This window comes from Hippocampus zosterae, chromosome 3 (assembly GCF_025434085.1).
Source record: "Hippocampus zosterae strain Florida chromosome 3, ASM2543408v3, whole genome shotgun sequence".
Classification (NCBI taxonomy): Eukaryota; Metazoa; Chordata; class Actinopteri; order Syngnathiformes; family Syngnathidae; genus Hippocampus; species Hippocampus zosterae.
Window position 1 is genome coordinate 27,864,385 of NC_067453.1, and position 23,613 is coordinate 27,887,997.

Consider the following 23,613-nt stretch of genomic DNA (forward strand, 5'->3'; position numbering starts at 1 on the left):
TGTTGCAATTCAATTATTGCACAATAAACGAGATTTGTGCAGAATGTAAAAAAAAAACCCAACAAAGAATGGGTAAAAATTATGTTATGATCTAACTGATAGACTTTTTTGTTTTTAGCTAAATAAATAAGTCATGAAGTTAGATTTGTATGGCTGCATCACGTGCCAAATTTTGAGTGAGATGATTTTGGGAGGAAAAATGTACAAAATGAATTCTTGCACTTAACCCTTTTGGGGACAGCGGTTACTAGAGTGGACAGCTAATCATATTGTCAGGTTACAGGGTGCATGAAAGGGTTAATGTTGGTTTCTTGTTCAGAGACTGTTGCCCTTCTTGAATGGTCATTTTTATGCAGAAGAGCCCTTTGCACTGGAAAAAAAAATACAGTATGGATGTTTTGTTCTTTTGTTTCAAAGGCTTTGTTGATAGTGGATCTTTTCTGCATACATTGTAGAAAATCAAATATAATTAGAGCATGGTTTCTGTATGTGTTTTGGCCATGTTTGGGGAAAAAAAACACCTGGTTTGGAAGTGTGTGTTCTTGTGTACCAACCGGAAGCACTGATGGATAGTTGTGTCTGACTCTGGCATTTAAATTCCTCATCCCTGTCTTTGCGTTTTGCATTCTAAAGTCTTTGCAAGCATTTGCATTTCCACCCAGCAGATGAAATCCGAAAATCAACACTTTTCCCCACTCTATTCCTAATACTGTGTCTTTCTGTTTGTGCAGCGATACGGATTACCCAATGTAATTCTAATCTTTTTGCAGAAATAAATAGTGACCCAGTATCTCTGTTATTCGAATATTTGAATAGAAGTTGTTTAATTGCTACTTTGCTGTCACTGTCACAAAATAACTTGCACTTTGGCAATCACACGCACGCGCGCACACACACACTCCTCGTTTAGCTAGCGCGCACTTCTAAATTGGGAACACGCTTTTCAACACAGCCATTTCTTTCTCCGTTATTTTCAGTATTTTGAAATGTACCACTTACAATCGGACTCATCTATAGAGAACTTTAGAGAAATAGGCACAAACTGTCAAATGCCTCTGAGATAACATGGTACTACTGTATGGGAAAAAAAAACAGTGACCTTTATTTACTTTCACTGTGACTTGAATGTGATTTACCTCATTCAGTGACTTGCATCAGCATTTTCTTTCAAAACTGGCGAGTTTTTAAAACGGACGTTAGGACCATTACAAAGAGACAAACTGGCTCAAAGATGAGTCATAAGAAGAACATGTCCATTTTCCCTTTGTAAGATTGATGCAATAGAATCGTGATTTCATCAAAGCAATTGAAAAAAACATATTTCCCCCTTGCGTCTTAGAGGGAAACCGACACATTAAAATGCACTCATACAGCGGTTACCAGTCTTAAATCTGTCCGCTTAAATTAGCATTCTCCACACCACCTATCTGCACTCATTTAACTGCAAACACCACCTGTCTTTATTTATTCATCCCTAAAATATGAAACACGCTTGGTGTGTTCGTACATGTTTGCAGACGAGCTGAATTCAGTTTGCCAGTAGTAACGACCTCTGACACATGCAAATCGCTGCCTCATTTTAAATGCTTACTTATAAAGCATTTAATCGACACTTGGGGACAGTCTAAAATGCTTAATCTGAAAAAAGAAGCTGTCAGAAACCTGTAATGAATCGTCAACCAAATCTCCATTTTGTCCTCTGAAAATATCCAAACAATCACCACCGTGTTTTGGAGCATCATTAGCGCACCAGTTAGCGTAAGGTTTTTAGCCTTATGGCCATCGAGGACTACGAGGCGTCCCGTGGCTGGCTTAAAAGTTCATTGCATGACATTGGCTGAGCGACGCTGTCGTGGGTGGCGATCGAGGGGAGGTCGAGGTAGAGACAGTGAGATGGTGCAAAGAAAAGGCCTCGGGTCTAGAAGTATTTGTTATTGTTCGATTCAGACGAGCGTGGCCGTTATAATGCTAAAATGGCTACAAAACGGACCTCGGATGTCAAGCAGCTGAGACAAGAAGAGCTCTGATGCTGGAAGAGAGGGTAAAAGTAATCAAAATGAAAGACGGAGCAAGCAAAATAAGACATTTTCCAAGAAATGTAAGTGAATGCTGATTGTAAATTTCCCAATTTCTTTCCCTTTTTTTTCTTTCTACACTGACAATACGAAGTGTTAAATAAGTGTGTGCTCATACTTATGCACTATTGGAATAAAAATAGAGTACACATACGTTTGTGTGTGTGAGTGTGTGTGTGTGCTTACATCTGAGATCAAATTTGCTACAGTGAAAACCCCCGTTTTGAAATATTTCTGGCTGCAAACATGATTTCGTTGTAGAGGAGTTTCACTGTATTTATCTTTTTCTTTGTTTCCAAAGAAAGTCAATTCTATAATGTTCTTTAATATGTTCAGCGGCAAAGATGTCGGCGGAAGAAAAAGTTTGGAGAAAAAAAATAAAAGATAAAAACCAAAATGTGGTCTAGCGTGAAGTTGGCTTGCAACTCTCTGGTTCTAGTCTGTTACAATATTCCGAGAGGTTCTTGGAGCGCACGTCTCCACAAATTTTGTCTGGCAGATTAAAAGCAAGACGTGATTCACGATTTGGCCTACCAAGTTTGCGATGGCCGGTGGCGAGAGAGGAGTGTTGGGCGCACAGCCAAAATAAAAAGAGAAAAGACAGCAATAGCCCCAGGCACTTGAGGTACTGTCGATGTTCATACGTTTTTTTTTTCCATTTTGTTAGAGAAGGAGTTGTTGTAGACACATTGCTATTGCATATCGTAGTTACATTTAATCTTTAACAGTAATTGTTTTAGGATTTGAAGGTTTAAAATCTTTTCTCCAATGCATTGTAGCTGTGGTGGGGGTCAACTGTAGAGTAAATATACATGTTTAAGCAGATATATTGCACCATCTTCTGATTGAATCGGTGATCAAGTACCATCGTTTTTGTTCTGATCGCCGATCGACTCCAAAAACCCTGTTCACGTAAAGCCTCTCTGTTACAGATGCACACATGGAGGAGTAAATGGTGGTTCCCTTGGAACTGTTTTTAAATGTCGTCCTTCATTGGCTAAAATTGTGACCAAAAAAAAAAAAAGAAAAAAAGAAAATGCTGATTTAGCTTTGTGTATGCACCAGGCCAAATGCAAGTGGGGCTTACACCCGTGACTGACTGCCAGTCAATTACAGGGCACAAAGACAATCAAGCATTCATAATTACATTCACATACAGTATATGGTAAAATTTGAGTCCTGAATTATCCAAACATGCATATTTCGGGAATGTGAGAACAAGCCGGTGTACTTGGAGCAAATTTACACCAGCACAGGGGAGAAAATGCAAACTGAGAGGAAGGACGGAACAGGCATTTGAACCCATGTACTTATTCTTCCAAATCAAAGAAACCCAAAATCCTTCAGGACTGAAAAACTTCCACTTGACCATCACACTAGAATGGATGAGTTTGAAAGAAACATTTGACCAATATTAGTGTGTATATTGTCTTTTTATAATCCCCTTTCCTTGCTGCCTGTTTCATTTGTGTGCCATCCTCAAGGGGTTAGCGATAGCCATCTGCACAGGCCAGGTTGCTTTCTGCTCTTCCCTCTGGACCCCCTCTCTGGAACAAGAGCAAAGAGATTATTTCAGAGCAACCTCCTGTACATATTGGATCAAAGTGAAATTGCTCAGGCACCATGACACGAAACAGACATTTGGATAAGATATACACAATGTCTTGAACTCAAATGAAACTATGTACCGTATTTTCTGCATGATAAGGTGCTTCTGAGTATAAGGCGAACCTTAAATGAATGGCCTATTTTGAAACGGTTTTCATATTTAGGGTGAACTGCATTATAAAATGCAGAATATAGAGGCTACAATATTGGCTGTTTCAGTTGAGCCAATAAATGGAGCCACACAAAAGGGAATACAATACAATACAGCTTTATTGATATAGACCCTTCACAACGGCTGCAACGACAAAGTGCATGACAGAACATTTAAAATACTATGTCCAAGAAATCAGAATATTGATCCATATGTTGCTCCCTCAGGATGTAGCATGAAGCATGATACGAGACCCGTTTCAGGTCCGCGGACCATTGCTTGGGGACCCCTGTTTTAACATACACACTATATTTAAACAACGGTCATAAGTGGGTCTTGTGGACTTCTTGGACCTGAAGTGTTCTAAAATGATGTTAACGGGAAACGTTTTCTTGCCATTTAGCATTTATTGGACACTAATTGTTTTTGCCTGCGATTGAGAGCTAGCATTTGCCACTTGATGTAGCAGAGTCATGTTTTCTTTTCCTTGCCCCTGCAGTAATCACTGCAGGTAAACAAGATAACAGCTTGAGCCGATTTTCCAGCTCAATGAAGTGTCCCTTTTTTAGGGGGGGGGGGGGGGGGGGAATACAAGATTACAAGTACACTCCTGTTTCAAGAAGATCTCCGCGATTAATAGGGTCAGACAAATGTAAGTGCAACTTTCCTTCATCCATGGTGCTGAATATGAAATGGAGCCTCAGTAGTCCATCTGTGTTCTATATCGCTTATCCTAATTAAGGTGTTGTGGCTGAGCTGGAGCCTGCTCCCGCTGACGTTGGATGAAAGGTGAAATTACTGCTCGTATTCACATCAAGGAGGGATTTGTCAATTAACTTAATATGCAGGAAGGTCCGAATCTGGATTCTAACAACTGTGAGGCAGATGTGCTAATTGACCAAAATGGCTAATAGTTGGAGTCTTTCTTGGCAGGATTTCTTGGAAACACTCGGTTTAATCATGAGATGATTATATTTTATCACACACCACCTTTAATGACTTCAGATTTATTTGCGTTGAACTGCGAAAAATATTAGGCAACTTATTTTGAACATCAGCTAAACAGTCATGCAACATCAACATATAATGCCTGTTCAACGGTGCACGGCGTTTTAGTTCTCCTGCTTACACTCTAGACCAGGGGTGGCCAACCAGTCAGAGACGAAGAGCCAATTTTTTTACTGAGTTACTGCAAAGACTAAAGAGCCACATCATACCCATCCTCGCACATGCGCGTGTACACAGGTGCACACATACACACACACACACACACACACACACACAAACTTTTTTGGCCAAAGATCGACTTTTGAAGCGACCAACTTCTTACGAACGACCCAACCGCGCACATGCAAGCATACACACACGCGGGTGCCCACCAGTCCACTCCCGCACATATGCACGCACACAGGTGAGTTCCTCTGTGTTAGACGAGGGTACGCTAGAGAAACGACTAGCAGTGCGAGGGTTAAAAATTCGGCATTTACAACTAGGAGCGCCAGATTTCACAGCAGCATGCGATAAGACTACGTCAAATAAAACTGCCATGTGATCAGAAATCCCATTTTCAAGGACTTCCAGATTTGACACCGGTAGACCACGAGCAAGGACATGGTCTAAAATATGTCCTTGTTCATGTGTCGGGGTGGTCACATACTGCACAAAATTAAAAGAGTCGATAAGTCTTAAGAAGTCTTTTGCTATCGTTTTTTCCGGACAGCACACATGGATGTTAAAATCCCCCATTAGGAGGATATGATCATATCTCAGCCTCATTTCTGCAAGAAAGGTTGAAAAGTCTCTTAAAAAGTCTTTGTTGTATTTAGGAGGATGGTAAATGACAGCACAAAGCACCGGGAAAACACGACCAACTTCAAAGAAGGTTCTTCAAAGCTGGTGGCCGATGTGGTGAATGTGTACCGTTTACATTTCAACATAAGATATCCTTTATTCGTGTTCTTAAAGATGCTCACCGTACCTCCACCACGGCCTGATGTCCTCGGGGTATCGAGGAAACCACAGTCAGGTGGCAACAAGCTTAACTCAAGTGAGTCGAGATTAAATGTGAGCTTTCTAGGTCAATAGGATTACATACATACAGTACATACATAAGATAAGATATCCTTTATTTGTCCCACACTGGGGAAATTTACATGTGCAATGTCCATTATCTCAGTCTTTTATCCTTAATTATATTATATCAACAGCGCCGTGCCTTCTTCGTCCTATGTTATGTGCCTCATTGTCTTCAATCCTTCTCCCTCTTGCAATCATTGGCGTGCTGCCATGTTCATGTCACCGGTAGGTCACGGCTGACAGATGGCTGGCTGGTGAGGGTTGAGGCTGTAAGTCATGGGCCAGAATTAAATAGGACGGGGCATTATATAAATTCAAAACTGTAGTTCTTTTAAACCTTTGTACCATAGGTAAGACAAACACAAAAACACAATTTTCTGTTTATTATTGTGAGGACATTTTGAGAACTTCTCCTCACTTCATTCAAGGTTTATTTGAATATACCCATGCCCACAAGAAGAAGAAAATTTGCCATCATGTACACAAAAGAGAAAAAGGCCAGACAGGCTGTTCGCAACACAACCTGCGAAAGTGTATGCTTAGTGGCAGGGTCCTAACAACAGAGCTGACCCACCAAGACTGGAAACTGAAAGGTACTGGAAAGGTATATGGGAGAACGGGGTTGCACATAACAGCAGTGTGACTCGATGCCACATACATGGATCACTGAATGCTTGGAGTTGTATACGGTGAACAGGACCCTAGGAGCCTTCGTTGCGAACTCGATGAGGATGTGGAAAACCACACTTGAAGCCAATGGCAAGCCACTTACCCAAGTGTCCATCAAATGTGGCATATACCAAGGTGATGCACTCTCCCCACTGCTGTTCTGCATAGGACCGAACCCCCTAAGCCAAGTAATCACCAAGACAGGCTATGGATACCGCCTCAGAAATGGAGCTACAATCAGTCACCTTCTCTACATGGATGACATAAAGCTGTATGCTAAGAGCGAAAGGGACATAGACTCCCTGATCCACACAACCAGTATCAACAGCAGTGACATCGGGATGTCATTCGGGCTTGAGAAATATAGTCGGATGGTGACTAAGAGAGGAAATGTAGTCCACACTGAAGGGGTCTCACTCCCTGAAGGGAACAATAGCAGGCAGGACAGCTACAAGTACCTCGGTATACCACAAGCCAATGGCAACCTCGAACTGGCAACAAGGAAAGCGGCTACGGCCAAATACCTCCAGCGAGTGAGGCAAGTCCTAAGAAGCCAGCTCAAAGGCAAGAATAAGACCCGGACAATAAACAGCTATGCCCTGCCAGTGATCAGATACCCTGCAGGAATAATAAGGTGGCCAAAGGAAGAGATTCAGACCACGGACGTTAAGACCCGAAAGCTCCTAACCATGCATGGAGGGTTCCATCCCAAATCCAGCACCCTGAGACTGTACGCAAGCCAAAAGGAAGGAGGCCGGGGACTAGTGAGTGTGAGAGCCACTGTCCAGAAGCTCATGTCAGGCATCATTGCGGCTAAGATAAGTGGACACATGGATCAATACATGAGCGAAATATAAAAGGGCATTGGTAGAGATACCAGAGGAGCCAAACATCTGTGTGGAGTATGGACTGGAAACCCCAAGGTCAAAATGGGAAACACCTCCAAAGGTGGTGAAGAATGACAGAGCGAAGATCCTGTGGGACTTTCAGATACAGAGTGGCAAGATGGTAATGGCGAACTAACAAGATATCGTGATCATAGATAAAGGGCAGAGGAAAGCCATTGTAGTGTACGTAGCAGTCCCAAGTGATGGTAACATCAGAAAGAAGGAACACCAGAAACTCGAGAAATATCAAGGGCTCAGAGAGGAGATGGAGAGAGCCTGGTACCTTCCAGGTGACAGTCGTGCCTGTGGTGGTCAGAGCTCTCGGGGCAGTGACGGCCAAACTAGATGAGTGGTTGCAACAGATCCCGGGAACAACATCGGACATCCCAGTCCAGAAAAGCGCAGCGCTGGGAACAGCAAGGATACTGTGCAGAGCCCTCAAGCTTCCAAGTTAGAAAACATCTCAACAGGAACATATTGCCTCTTGTCAAGATGCATAAGAGACAAATACTCACAGTTCCGAGTTTCCTGAACGCAATGTACTCATAGCTGCTCTGCCATTGGCTATTATCGAGCATCATCCTGGCATCCCATTGGCTAAGAGTGACCTCTATGATCTGTGTCTATGTGTGTAGATATATATATATGTATATATGTATGTCTATGCAGCGTCCTCGTCATTCACCCCTCGGGCCATGAGGTGTTCCGATAGTTTTACGTAAATGTGAATCACCCAGAGAAAGTGTTCACCAGTCCGGCGATCGCTCACTATGCGGATGTTTGCCTTGGACATTTTCGAAGGATTGTTTAAAGCCGAGAAAAGCAAATGTCCTGGATCAGTTCTTTACAAAAACGCCAGGCAAAAACCACTTCTGAGAGAGAACTTGGGCTCTATTCCTTTTTTTAATTTTGCACAACTCATTTATTGTGCAATGGTCTAATTGTAACATTTATTTGTTACATATTTTTATGTATTTTTATGCTTTAGGAATCATTTTCGGGCATTTACAGGGAAAACGCGTCTCTATTGGCAACTATTTCTAGCTAAGAAATTTCCCAGAACCAATTCATTTCATAAGTGGAGGTAACTCTGTGTGTATGTGTGTGTGTGTGTGTGTGTGAGTGAGTGTGTATAAATATACACACATACACACACACAAATGCACAAACTCTTGATCGAGTGTGTTGATCTGGTAATGAGGTGGGGTTTGGGACCAGCTGCTGATGGTAATTGCTGACAGGCACGCACGCGCACGCACACACACACACAGAGTACTTTGTGGTAACAAACATTAGGAATGTGCAATACTGTCTACTAAGCGTTTTGAAAGAACATGCCCACAGATGCATTGCTGTTAAATTAATAATAACATTCAGGAATCAGCAAATGTTAAGGAAAAGACAGGAGGAAAAGCTGGATGTAGCAGAGATGAAGATGTTGAGGTTCTCTTTGGGAGTGACAAGGTTGGATGGGATCAGGACTTAGTACATCAGAGGGACAACTCATGTCAGAGCATTTGGAGAGAAAGTCAGAGAGGCCAGACTGAGATGGTTTGGACATGTCCAGAGGCGAGAGGGTGAATATATTGGTAGAAGGATGCTGAGTCTTGAACTGCCAGGCAGGATGCCGAGAGGAAGACCAAAGAGGAGGTTTATGGATGTAGTGAAAGAGGACATGAAGGGAGCTGATGTAGGCAACAGATTAGCTGTGGCGACCCCTGAAGGGAAAAGCGCAAAGGAGAAGAGGAAGAAGAGGGAGCAGCAAAATCATGCCAAGCCTATGTCACCTTTAAATAAACCAAACTCTCCCAACCGGAACCCAACCCTTCTGAGAGGAAACAGTAATCTTGTCCCAGCTTCAAGAATAGATAATACATGAATCCCCCGAGATGTGTTTGGAGGTCAGCTATTGCATGAGTCTACCCCTGCAGTGTTTGTGTGTGCATGTTGTTGATGAGCCGTGTTTATTCACTGTCCAGTCACATCCTTTCTGCCTGCTATCACGTCGTTGAAGTCATTTGTGTTGATGTTCCCTCAGGTCAACACATTATCTGAATGATTTAATATCACTGCCCTCTCTGTCATTGTGCAGTGGAGCAGAAGGGACTAAGGACTCTTGGGTGATCGCTGAAAACCTAATTGACTTTTTCATTGATGTCTTAACCAAGGTTGTTATAAAATCACTTTCTCATTATTTGTGAAGCTATTCATTCTGTATTTGTACAATACATATTCCAAAGAATCGAACTGGTTATGTGAGATGCGATAGTTACAAATCACTTTGAATTGGTGGTCACTCATTAGGTTTTTGTTGGTGTGTAAATGGCAGCTGCAAACCTTGGAGAATGATTCAGAATGCTTTCAGAATCGAATCTTTTGTTTTTCATGATAGTCAGATTTGTATTGATTCAACATTGCATTGCGGCTGGGATTTAAGTGAAGCGGATCCAACATAATTCTGTTTAGGAACAACAGCAGCCTTTTTCAAAAGAGAAAATAATAATGCCCAAAGTTATAAGTTACAGCTGCTTCTTTTTCAACCCAGATTTGTGGCTGTTGTTCATAGCAACCATGGATATTCTTCAGTTAACTTGTTCAATTTTACAGCCGGACTTGCCATTTTCCAGTTGTGAATTTCCCTCAACAGGGGGTGCCCAACCTCTTTTGACCCAAGATTTGCTTTTCAAGCAACCAAACTCCCACGATCGACCCGTTACCGCACAGGCACGCATAGACACATGATGAGCAATCGTCATAACGCCAGAGAACATGAAGAGAGCAGAAACATAAAGTAGATACAAGAGTTTGAGAGTTTGTGGAAAGGAAATCACTGCCTACCTTAGTAGAGACCTGACACAGAGGCATGAGATTCACTTTTGCAGCGTGTTAAGTGCAGGAATATCTCATGTACCATTTTAAAATGCTTCTCCCGGCGCTCCGGATTCCCATTCTTTTGCCAGTGCCCTCGGTGAATTGCAGATGAAACAAACTTTGAATGAGAATAATTACAAAAAAAAAGATATCGCTATGGCTCTGATCGGAAGCTACAATTGCAGTGCCATTTCAATGTCGGTGCTGGTGTTTTTTGCGCCTGTAATGGGCAGCATTTTTCACAACCCCGTTTTGTTCAGCGGAGATGGCTGCGCTGTTGGACAGTCTGCGTTGGTGCGGCTGGATGGATGGCTTGTGGAGCCGAGGATGAGGAGAGAGTGTCGACGTGGAACGCAGATGCATATTTAGAACTGAAAATCGTCTCTTGGAATTGAAACGGATTTACATGGGACAGGAGAAGTGAGCCAATCTCTTTTTTCGTCAATGGACGCTCCAGCTTCTTGTTTACTTTCAAACTTAGCTTGTAGCCGACGTGTGCACATTTTCAGCATGACGTCTCTGATCCGCTGGTGAAAAGACACTTTGATTCTCTCCTCTTTGATCGAGGACTGCGTCAAACAACAAAGCGTATCCAGGAATACTTACTATTATACTTTGTTAACTCTTTTGTAAAGTGCTCTGTTACAGCTGCAGATGTTGTGAAAGTGCTACATAAATCAGGATGTATTGTATTGTAAAAATATATCAGATTAATAACACGCACACAGACACAAAAAATATTTTTCCCATTGAAAACGTACTGATGGCAACACAATGTTAAGTTTAACTTACTGCAACCTCCAGATCCCTACTCGTATGCTGTCAAACCCAGTGTGTTCTTCCAACCATCCATCTATCCATCCATTTTCTGAACCGCTTATCCTTTTGGACCAATTTCAAATCTATCTGCTTGTCGTCAAACTGTTATCAAGAGTTAAGCTAACCTGAGTATTTTTTGTCTCATCTTTGATGTAGAAAGAGCAAAACTCGAACTCGAAGTAACAAAGACAAAGAGATCTTGAGGGACTTTGATGGAGATTGGTTTGTTCCAAACATCAGACATGCAGCTATGACACAAGTCACATGTGTTATTTTGCAATCAGGGCTTTAATTTCGAGCCCATCGTGAGACTCCCTGTTTACACAGCAGCCACTCAGTGTGAAGGCTCTATTTACTTGAAATGTACATATTTTGAAACAATCGGACCAATGTGCTTGAGTCGCGGGCCATGGGTATCCGTCTTGTCTTTTTCCATGTTATGAATGGGCTGTCACATGATTAATAGAATGTCATTCCCATACATTTACGAGAAACATCATAGCCTTCGATTAGGTTTAAGGAGTGATAGTAAGAATAAGTTGAAAACACAGCTGCACATCTATGCACTGCAGTTTTTTTCATGACTGTTTTGAAAGTGACACTGTTGCTATTGTTAGACACGGCGGGATAACGAATTACCGTAAGACCGCCCAACCCTATATTCCATATGATTTTTAACAGCAATTGTACAGCTTGTGATCAGGTGAATAAAGCAGAAGGCACATATCTTAACCTTGGGAAACAAAGGCTTTCAGTTCGTCTCTGGTGGTATCAGCCAAGGACATTTTGCTGCCTCAAGCAACGTTCCCTCACCAGTCGACACAGTTGCCTCCATGTTAACATGTCTCTTCCCTCTCTTACACACTCACACTTGCACACTGTCACCAACACACACACACACAATCAGAGCGAATTACAGGACCGCTGACCCTCAGTTTGCAGATATTGCCTGCTGTCACTCAATGCAGCAAGTGAAAGAGAATTAGAGAGGACAAGGACAAATGGCGAGGTTTTTTGGTGTGCAGTCTGAGCACAACTGTGTGGGCACTGGCTAATATGCGGTATATCGCTGCGGACAAAGCCATAAACTGTTTTAGACTTGGATTAGATACATCACGAAGAATGGAAAAAATGCCTCTTATAGAAAATAAAGAAGTAATGAACAACAATGAGTAGCGAGCAATCACCTTGCCACTGCGCATTACGTTTGTTGCTTAAAGCTGCCTTTTCAAGGACCACTCAGACAAGACGATGACCAAAACGGAATGGCCCTTATGAACTCTGAATGGCACCTTTGTATTTAACTTTAAGAAGATATCAGTAAGCCGATACAGTAGACTTTGAAGCCAGACACGATTCAGTTTCTCATTAATAATTTCCTGAGCAACTTATTCACTTCATATAAATATACAATTATTGTGTCAGTGAAATCTTTATCTGTGCAGTAATATTTCAATGCTATTATTAACACTCTTGATGGAACAAAAAACATGCAATACATGATACTGTAGTACAATATATATAGTGCCTTCACAACAGCTGCAGCTGTAACAAAGCACTTTCCAGAGCCATTAACAGAAAATAACTACAAAAAAAAAACGATCTTCCTTTGGCAGCAATGATTTGAACACCAGCCCAGTGATATGTGGCTTTCTGTTCAGCCCGCATATTGCTGAGCGGGCATTAAATCCACTGTGAATCCCCAGGTGAATGGAGAAAGGGTCCTTAAAAATGGCCAAATTTAACCCCCAAGTCCTTAAAAGTCCATAAATAAAAAGCAAGTGGAAGAGTGGGAACCCTGTTTTGGTAGGATTCCAAATCATACAACCTCAAAGGCATTTTTTATGTTGTGCTGGTCTGACGACAGAGCAAACATAAAAAGCAAATTAAGCAGAAACAGGCAGACGAAGAAAATAACTTGCATTTAGCCCTTTTGCACTTGGACACTGAATGTCCACATCGGTGCTCACAAATAGAATGCAATAGAAGTGATACTTTTCATTGATTTGTGATTTAAGACAAACATTTCCAGAAACATTTAAAGTAAACTTTTTTGTTTAGTTTTTTGCTTAGAAAAAACAGTTAATGTAGAGTTAAAAACTAAAAAAAAAATTATTTGAGCAGCCGGAGCACTACAAGTAACGATTTTGGAACTCACACAAAAATAAACATTGCTCTCTCTTGTGACTACCCATCTGGTCAGGGTTCTGACTCAAAAATAGTGATGTGCTCCACGGGTCGAATCCCTGAAGCGTGTGCCGAGTAATCTAGATGAGTCGTTCATGAAAGGGGAGTCGAAGCGCGTGTTGACGATGTCATGGTGACGTTTGAACTCCCGCGAAGTGGGTGCACCACGTGACTGATTCAGGAAATGATACGATAGGTTCGAGTGTTGTTCGAAATAAAAGCGGCAAAGAAACGCTATGGATTCCCTTTCATACCAACTTGCTATCACATATCTATCTTTCTTCATCAGTACCATGTGAAAAAGTTTGTTCAAAAGCAGGTGAAATTCTCAGCAAAAAAAGAAACCGCCTGAGTCCAAAAACTTTGGATAAAATATTGTTTTTAAATAAAAACGAATAAGCACTTTATTTGACCTCATTTCACATTTTCACTTGTTGCATAAGCACAAACATAGACAAAGTAACAGAACAATTCATGTAAAAACACTCCTCAAATACATATTATGTGTTCAGAGCATGATTTACACCCCACCATTTTTTTGCATGCACCAAGCATGTTATACATTTTCCTATCCACATGATGTCATATTTGAGGAAATTATTCATCTTGAAGCCCCGAAGCGTGTGTGTGTGTAAGTACCGGTATTTCCCTGCAGGGCTTCACTGCTTGATGGGGCTTCATTTAGCCATCACTACTCGAAAGTATCAACTTTCAACAACAGGATAATGTTTTTCTTTTAAGGTTTTTGACATAAAGTCAATTGTATCGCCTGAACAGGGACTTGAACCCTGGATCCTCAGATTAAAAGTCTGATGCCCTACCAACTAAGCTATCCAGGCTCTGGATTGCTCTCTTTCTTAGCGGTCTACTGCAAAATAAAAGCATAATATGGGACTGAAGATATGGTTCCTTCATGAGCGACATGGCTGCATCGTTGTACTTTATTGAACCTTTTTTGTGGAATACTTGAGGCGGCCCTGAAACATCCAGACTATCTGAACTGCCCCCACGTTGAAATACAGTTTGTGACCCCAGGCTTTTATGACTTTATTGATGGAGTTGATTGACTTTATTTGAGGACATGAATGACTTCATTTTTGGACTTTAGAGAGTTGATTGGCAGACTCCTCGTCATCCAGGACGACCATTCTGACGGGTGAGGTTTCTGACTCGAAAGAATCAACTTCTTTTGTCTTTGCTGAACGAGATCACCACGGTGGTGGCCGCACCACATGGAGCACATCTGTGCTCACACCTTGTGACAGATTCTTTTTGCACGGTGACGTGGCTTTGCAGGCTCAGTCGGGTTAAGCTTTTCAGAGCATTTCTGCCCCTTTTAGATAATGTCTCCTGGTTTCCTGCTGTCCTTTATGCTTTATGCTTTCTGCCTGTGACACTGTCCACAGAGTTTACGTAACAGTGACAAGCTCCTTAAACTAGGAACCTCCTCTGGTGGGGGATGGCAATCCGGCAGGCGACGCAAAATCTGTCTGCTTTGCATTGTGGGGTTTATTGAAAGAAAGCTTTCCTATTCTCTGCTGAACATAGTCATTTGTCTCCTCTCTCCCCCCCCCCACCCCTCCTCCCTACTCAGATTTAATCTGCACTCTTTTCTCTTCTTATTTTGTTCTCATCATCTTCCTAAAACAGCACAAACATGATTTCCCTTGCTGTGTTTCCAGGCTTTCTCCTTGAGAGAGCATACCTGCTCTTCTGTTGTTCAGATTGTTCCCTCAGAAGTCAATGTCACTGTGCTGTTTGAGTACAAATGCAAATATTTTGTTTAATGGGCGAAACCCCATTATTTTTTTCTTCTTTTTGTTTTTGCTTGTGTTGAACACAAAAAGAGCAACGAACACCGATGTGTATTGTTAGTCTGGAATGGAAGGGTGCAATGTGATGGAAAATGTTGACATTTATGTTAAGTTGACATTTCTTTGGATTGATCTGATTATTATTGGTGGTCACATCAGATTGTCCCCCCCCCCCCTCCCAGAGGAAGAGGAGGAAGTATTTAAATCAGGGGTGGCCAACCAGTCAGAGACGAAGAGACAATTTTTTTATTACTGAGTTACTGTAGAGCCACATCATATCCTTCCTCGTGCATACGCGTGCACACACGCGCACACGCCCTTTTTTGGCCAAAGATGGACTTTTGAAGCGACCAACTTCTCACGAATGACCCGATCGCACACGTGAAAGCAAACACATACACACACGCACACACACACACACTGAACCGCTTGCCAGCCAATCGCAGGGCACACAGAGACGAACAACCATCCACGCTCACACTCAAACCTAGGGACAATTTAGAGTGTTCAATCAGCCTGCCACGCATGTTTTTGGAATGTGGGAGGAAACCGGAGCACCCAGAGAAAACCCACGCAGGCCCGGATAGAACATGCAAACGCCACACAGGGAGGCCAGAGCTGGAATCGAACCCGGTACCTCTGCACCGTGAAGTCGACGTGCTAACCACTGGACTACCGGGCCGCCCCCTAATTGTAACATGTATTTGTTAAATATTTTAATGCATTAGAAAACGTTTATGTCAGAATTCGGGCATTTACATGGAAAACGCGTCCCTACCAGATCCAATACATTTCGTAATTAGCAGTACCACTGCATATGGTATTTTTTGCTCCATAAGTGTTGTATAAGGTGCACCTTCAATAATGACCTATTTCAAAACAGTTTTCATATACAGGGCACGACATATAAGGCGCATAGAATACAACCTACAATAGTGGCTGTAGTTGCATCCACGAGATGGAGCGATGCTAAAGGCAACACAAGACAATAGCTTTATTTATATAGTTTTCGAAATCGCTACAGCAATACCAAAGCGCTTAACAGAACATTTTAAAAATGTCTTGCTTTTTTATTCCATATGAAAAGATTTGAAAACGTAAATATGGGAATATTTTTTTTTTTCCCAAATAATGTCCCCTGGGTTGAAGAAAGAAAGAAGCCTTTAAATTTGAGTGTGGATGAATGTGCAGTAACAGGAAATTCTACTGCGTCAGTTGGCGCTTCCACCAAAAGGCAGACTTTAAACATCTATTCTTTTCTCTCTTATGCATTCTTGCAAAGTTGCCCTTAAATGTGTGGGTGAATGGCAACACAATCAAATGCAGGCGAACGGCTCTCAAAAGATGCACTTTTTTTTAACAATCACTGGCCGGGAAACAGAGCTGTTGTGCTTTATGAAGGGAATCTGAATCTGTGCAAATGGCAAAGGAATAGTCTCCCTATTCCTATACGCCTCTCTAATATTGGGACACAGAGGAAGATATTGTTTCAAGGATTGTTGCACAAATGTGATTCTCTGAACAAAAACAAATGTGTTCACATCCTTCGTTGTGAGTGGGAGGTGTGTTAGTGTTTCGAGCGTGGTTAGGTTCCTGCAAAGCAGCAGAAAAATGCAAATCCTTCGACGCACAGCTGATGGAGGAATGAAAACAGGCCACAAAGCCGTCAAATAAGAGTTTTGGTCGGCAAAATGAGCTTGTTTTTAAGATCTTGATCATATTCCAGCTGTTTATATACTTTATGTGACCCAGTGGAGATGAGCACAGGTCTGCTTATCTGGAACCGCACCAGTCAACAATTCTGTTTTAATAAGATTAAATAAGAACACTGCAAAAGCCACATTTTTCACAGAAAAACCTCACGTTTGAAGTGTTCTCCCATCTTTTCCATTCACTGCCAAAAGCAGACGCCATTTATTCATTACTTGGTTTATCAATGAATCGTAGTCCAAACTATCATCCTGTGACAACTTTTACATGAAAACAAAGTTAAAAATGTTGGTTTCTGAAATATTACAGTTACTCCCATATACATGATAATTGTGATCGATTGGAATATCCCCATCTAAACCGCGACATACGGTTGTCATGCCGCAAATCGACGTAATTTCCGCTTCGACGGGTTGCACCTGGACACAATTTATCATGCGACTTCCCCATAATCAGCTATCAGGCATTAGTGATGTTGGCCTGAAGCGGAGTGTTTGACAAAGCTTGTATTTGGAACAAAATGCATCAACTTTCTCCCCCCACCCCCACCCCTCACAGATAACTCCGCAAAGGAAGATGAAGATGCTTCATCCTCATCAGCCTCTGACCGCAGCTCCTCACTGTTTGATCATTGGGGTCACGACCTGGGCCCAGAAAGCCGAAGAGTTGCCATCAGAAAGTTCCGCTATTATGGTTACAACAGCTACCTCAGTGACCGTCTCTCCATCACCCGGCCAATCCCGGATTTTCGCCCAGATGGGTCAGTCGGACAGTGACTTGTCATAAATGCCTGAATGTGGAGGTGTGGAGTCATGTCATTCCTGTGTTTTATCTTTCAGATGTAAAAACATGTGGTATTCATCCGAGCTTCCTCAGTTGAGTATCATCTTTATCTTTGTCAATGAGGCCTTGTCCGTGTTGCTGCGCTCCGTGCACACAGCCATCCAGAGGACTCCGTCCCATTTACTCAAGGAGATTATACTAGTGGACGACCACAGCACCAATTGTAAGGGTTATTAACCTTCCCCAGTGGTTTTAGATTGTGTTAAGACTGATGGTTTGGACTGACAGCAACATTCTGTAAATATTAGCAGTGCAAAGAGATTCAGTTAGATACAGTACTGGCAGGATTCGATGTTGAAGCCTTTTTAACTTACCTCTACATTTCCCATGATTTGACATGTCGTGACTTCTATGAAAAATCTGAAGCTCACATGCTGGCTGCATTGTCAGCCATTGAGCTGCAACTTTATTTTATTTTTTTTAGCATTACAGACCAAGGAAAGGATCTTTATCGATTGCTCTCTTATTAGCGGTCCAGTTTGTGGAAAGTTTTTGTGCTCTGCAACTTCAAGTAACCGCGCCACCTGGCGTTGAAATGCCTGTCATTACAAGTCCAAATGAAATGAATACAATCATTTACATCGAACATTAATTATGTACCGTGCCAACCATCGGCGGGCTGGATTAAAAAGACCAGCGGGCCGGATCCGGCACGCGCGCCGTCATTTGCCCAGGTTTGATTTAGAGTGTTCAATCAGCCTGCCATGCATGTTTTTGTAATGTGGGAGGAAATCAGAGTACCCGCAGAAAACCCACGGAGAGCACATGCAAACTCCACACAGGAAGGCCAAAGCCGAAGTCGATCCCACAACCTCTGCACTGTGAGGTCGACGCGCAAACCAGTCGAGCACCGGGCCTATTATCCTTGACGTTATTCAATGAATAAACATTTATTTGGTTTCACATAACACACATTAACACATGACGGCCCCTCTGAGGGAAACCGCAACAATTTGGTCCCCCACAAAAAGGGGTTTGACTCACTTGTCCTAGTTCCTGCCAGCAGTAGTTACATCTGTTTGTGGTTTGGACTATTTTGATTTTCTGTTGTTGTTTCTGCCTGGCCTTTTTGGATGCATTTTTCTCAAAGCAACTCAACTGTATTTATAGAGCACTTTGAAACAAGCACCGTTGTATACAAAGTGCTGTACATGGAGTGAATCATATGTACAACAAATAAATACTAAAACCATAAATTAATAACAAGCACAATATTCATTCATTCATCTTCCGAGCCGCTTGATCCTCACTAGGGTCGCGGGGGGTGCTGGAGCCTATCCCAGCTGTCTTTGGGCAGTAGGCGGGGGACACCCTGAATCAGTTGCCAGCCAATCGCAGGGCACACAGAAACGAACAACCATTCGCACTCACACTCACACCTAGGGACAACTTAGAGTGTTCAATCAGCCTGCCACGCATATTTTTGGAATGTGGGGGGAAACCGGAGCACCCGGAGAAAACCCACGCAGGCCCGGTGAGAACATGCAAACTCGGAGCTGGAATCGAACCCGGTACCTCTGCACAGTGAAGCCGACGACAAGCATAATAGAAAGCGCAAAAACATTTAAAATCAAGTCTCATGCTGAGTTAAAAGCCAAAGAATAAAAATGAGTTTTAAGACGAGTTTTGAAAATGGGCAGTGAGGGGGCTTGCCGAACATTCAGTGGGAAGTCATTCCAAAGAAAGGGACCAGCAACGGAATAGGCTTGATCCCCTCTGACCCTCCACTTAGTTCATGGTACCTCTAATAGTGTCTGGTCCGCAGACCTGAGACACCGGGCAGGTGCGCTGTGGCGAAGGATCTCAGATAGGTAAGGTGGGACCAGGCCATTTAAACATTCATTCATTCATCTTCCGTACTGCTTGATCCTCACTAGGGTCGCGGGGGGTGCTGGAGCCCATCCCAGCCGTCTCCGGGCAGTAGGCGGGGGACACCCTGAATCGGTTGCCAGCCAATCGCAGGGCACACAGAAACGAACAACCATTCACACTCACACCTAGGGACAATTTAGAGTGTCCAATCAGCCTGCCACACATGTCTTTGGAATGTGGGAGGAAACCGGAGCACCCGGAGAAAACCCACGCAGGCCCGGGGAGAACATGCAAACTCCACACGGGGAGGCCGGAGCTGGAATCGAACCCGGTACCTCTGCACTGTGAAGCCCACGTGCTAACCACTGGACTACCGGGCCGCCGCATTTAAACATTTGAAAACAAATAAAAGGATCTTAAAAACCACTCGGAAATATATTGGGAGCCTGTAAAGGGAGGCCAGAGTTAGTTAGTTTTTTTGTTTTTTACAAAATGCTGTCCATTCAGGTAGGTAGAGTCAAGCCTTGTGGAGTTTGGAGCAAGGTGGTGCCACGAAGTTGATCCATGTGTCTGTTTTTGTTAAATCAGTGGTATGGTTTTTGCAAATCAAATTTAACACAAATTAATGTTTTAATTTCGAGTGCTCAATCATTACCTTAAAAACCATTCCAGCTAGTCTTTTTGCCTTTGTAAGCTGTATACAATTGTACTGTACAGTCTGAAGCTCTTCAAATTTATACACAACAAAAGTGATCAGTTTACAGCAAGATGCGTTGGGTAAACTTTAAACAATGCCGCTTTGCTTTGTGCTTTTGTGGGTTTAAAAAAAGTCTATAAGCCACCTACGTAGCAACTGGCAGTTTCGTCCTATATTAAGAAATGTACTGGTATGACCAATTCTTTTTTACATTGAGAGATGGTATTTATTCATCAAACTGAATCTTCATGACATTGCTTTTTCACTCACTTGAAAATGTGTTTTCTTTCTCTCCAGTCGAACTGAAAGAGAACCTTCAGAATTTTGTAGATGAGATGAATGCTCAGCATGGACCAGAGTTCATCAAAGTGGTCCATCATGACAAACAGGAAGGCTTAATCAGGTCCAGAGTCAGTGGGTGGAGGATTGCTTCAGCACCTGTGGTCGCTCTGTTTGACGCACATGTGGAATTCAACACCGGGTGGTGAGTTTGAGATCATGTACTTTGGATGTTGAAAAATAATACGTGTAATTCTGTTTGAATTTTAGTTTCGAAAGAAGAGAGCGGTACGGTGGTTGACTGGTTAGCACGCCGACTTAAATTGAACAGGTCCAGGGTTCAATTCTGGCTGTGGCCTACCTGAGTGGAGTTTGCATGTTCTCCTCATGCCTGCGTGGGTTTTCTCTGGGTACTCCGGTTTGCTCCCACATTCCAAAAACATGCATGGCATGTTAATGGAACACTTTAAATTGTCCCTAAGTATGAGTTTGAGCGCGGATGGTTGTCCATCAATGTCTGCTCTGCGATTGGCTGGCAACCGGTTCAGGGTGTCCCCCGCCTACTGGGCGAAGACAGCTGGTATAGGCAGAAATGGATGGATGGAAAGAAAAAAAAACCCAAATCCCAATTTAACTGAGCATGGGCTGATGGAGGAATAAAGCAATTAGTAAAAATCTATTTGGGCCCCGAATACGTGCAGACCCTCTTGCAATTGCTGTTTATTATTCTTCTTCCCAGGAATGAATCACCTTTTGGGGGGCTTCTGGGGGTCTTCAGCACATCCAAAAATGATTATGTATTCAAGTACTGGCGGTTCTCTACAATTTTACCTGGGGTGCCGAAGGGGTGACAGGAGGTTCAGGTGGGAGAGCAGAGGGTACAATCATTCACTCACCCCTGCAATATCCCTCTCCCACCACACACACACACACACACACACACAAACCCATATTTCAAATTCAGGTTTCCTTTTCTGCATTCACTAGCAATTTTGATGCATATGTTACGAATAACTTCTTAATGTCGGGCACTAACCCGGTCTGTGTCCCCTTTGCAATAATTCTCATTCAGGGCTGCCACAAATAATTATTTTGCCAGTCGACTAGTTACCTATGAGTCAACGAATCAGATCATATATAAAATACCGAAAGTGGGTGAGCGGGCAAAACAAACTGCTTTAGAGTGGGCCCCTGATAAAAAATTGTGGACCCCTCCATCATTTAAGTTGCCCATCCCTGGTATATATTATTTGATTCCTTGAGGATAATTGTTGGTATTTAGAAAGCTTATGAATAAATGTGGCGGCCCGGTAGTCCAGTGGTTAGCACGTCGGCTTCACAGTGCAGAGGTACCGGGTTCGATTCCAGCTCCGGCCTCCCTGTGTGGAGTTTGCATGTTCTCCCCAGGCCTGCGTGGGTTTTCTCCGGGTGCTCCGGTTTCCTCCCACATTCCAAAAATATGCATGGCAGGCTGATTGAACACTCTAAATTGTCCCTAGGTGTGAGTGTGAGTGGTTGTTCGTTTCTGTGTGCCCTGCGATTGGCTGGCAACCGATTCAGGGTGTCCCCCGCCTACTGCCCGAAGACAGCTGGGATAGGCTCCAGCACCCCCCGCGACCCTAGTGAGGATCAAGCGGCTCGGAAGATGAATGAATGAATGAATGAATGAATGTGTTCCTTGGGAAGTGTCCAAAAAAAACCTGGGGAAAAAAATCTGAAGAATGAATTAGTGATGAGTGCATGTGTGAACGTGTACTGTATGTAACCTTGGACAGAAATTGCTTCACGTTGACAATGTTGATCTGAAATGCTCATCAAATGATTATTGTCTTCAAACTTGATGTGTGGGTCAAACAGATTTTAACGGTATCAATGTGCCTTGCCTTTGTATTTGCATTGCTTTTTTGGATTCAGAACTACATGAGTGAAGATTTACATGGCACCTGATCCAACATTGCTAAATTTGAAGTGTGTTAATTTTAGTGCTGCTTATTTCAGTCTAGCCTATTTCGATCCTAGATTTTTTTTCAAAACATTTTATGAGTTACAACAAGGGCTAGAATCAGAGCTATGTCACATGCCAAAATGTTTTCATCTGCGTTGTTTTGTTGCCATTGCAGTAGCCAGGTGTCCATCATTTACTATTTGAGAAAAGAGTAGATTATTGAATCATTGTAAAACCAAAGTACATACATTTCTCTGCCAAGTATCAGTTTCTACCTTTCTTCAACAGTTTGTATTACTGTTTGGCGTCCCACAGGGCAGAGCCGGTTCTTCAGCGAATAAAGGAGGACCGCACTCGGGTGGTGTCTCCCTCTTTTGACAACATCAAATATGACACATTTGAGATGGAAGAGTACCCGTTGTCTGCTCAGGGCTTCGACTGGGAGCTCTGGTGTCGATACCTCAACCCACCAAAGTCCTGGTGGTCATTGCGTAACCACACAGCTCCAATCAGGTAAAAAAAATGAATGAGTATGAGTCTTGAGAGATTCTTATCTTCTTAAAATGTCATGTGTGTTGATATAAAGTACCTCACAGGGTGTAGCATTACTTTTCTTGTTCCATATATAATGACTTCAATCAAACCCTCCTATCTAGGGTTTTGCTCTTTCCTGTTGTTTTGCTATATTTGGGGGTCCGGGGAGGGGGGGGGGGGAGAGGTTCTCTTTTGTATCATAACTACAGGGTTATCAGATTTTACAGGGTTTACTAAAGTGTCTAATAACAACTGAATTATAACTATATAAACCATTTCCAAAAGTATTTTTGCGCTATTATCATTTGTCTATAAAATTGTTGTAAGGACATGTGCTAAGCATAATTTATACTTGTGTGGAATTTACTGTACTTTACAATAAAGTTTTGAACACTCATATGTAGTGTAATCATTTTGTCCAATATTCATAGTTTGTCAATTTCTGAAACAAACCAAAGAATATTTTGGATTCCAGAAATGCAGGCTCAGACAAAGTGTGATAACACATTTTTGTTATCGCACTTTGTTTTTACAACAGAAAAGCCCACTGACAAAGTACCAACTAAAATCGCTGGTTACCATAAGCCGGTAAAAAAACAATGCATCAAACAAAAAGTGTTTGCAAAGGCAAGGTAC

At 42.5% G+C, this 23,613-nt stretch overlaps 1 protein-coding gene and 1 non-coding gene across 4 annotated transcripts in view; one reads left to right on the forward strand and one right to left on the reverse strand.

Annotated features, from left to right (window-relative positions):
* LOC127598305 (polypeptide N-acetylgalactosaminyltransferase 18-like) overlaps nucleotides 1-23,613 on the forward strand; it is an 81,905-nt gene that overhangs the window by 26,907 nt on the left and 31,385 nt on the right. For all 3 annotated transcript variants that reach the window (XM_052062081.1, XM_052062079.1, XM_052062080.1), the window contains 4 exons: nucleotides 17,426-17,627; nucleotides 17,707-17,873; nucleotides 20,517-20,703; nucleotides 22,759-22,956. In XM_052062081.1, the coding sequence (XP_051918041.1) occupies nucleotides 17,426-17,627; nucleotides 17,707-17,873; nucleotides 20,517-20,703; nucleotides 22,759-22,956 (754 nt within the window). The remainder of the gene's footprint in view (nucleotides 1-17,425; nucleotides 17,628-17,706; nucleotides 17,874-20,516; nucleotides 20,704-22,758; nucleotides 22,957-23,613) is intronic.
* trnak-uuu (transfer RNA lysine (anticodon UUU)) lies at nucleotides 14,110-14,182 on the reverse strand. Its single transcript has one exon. It is a non-coding gene; the product is annotated as a tRNA-Lys (tRNA).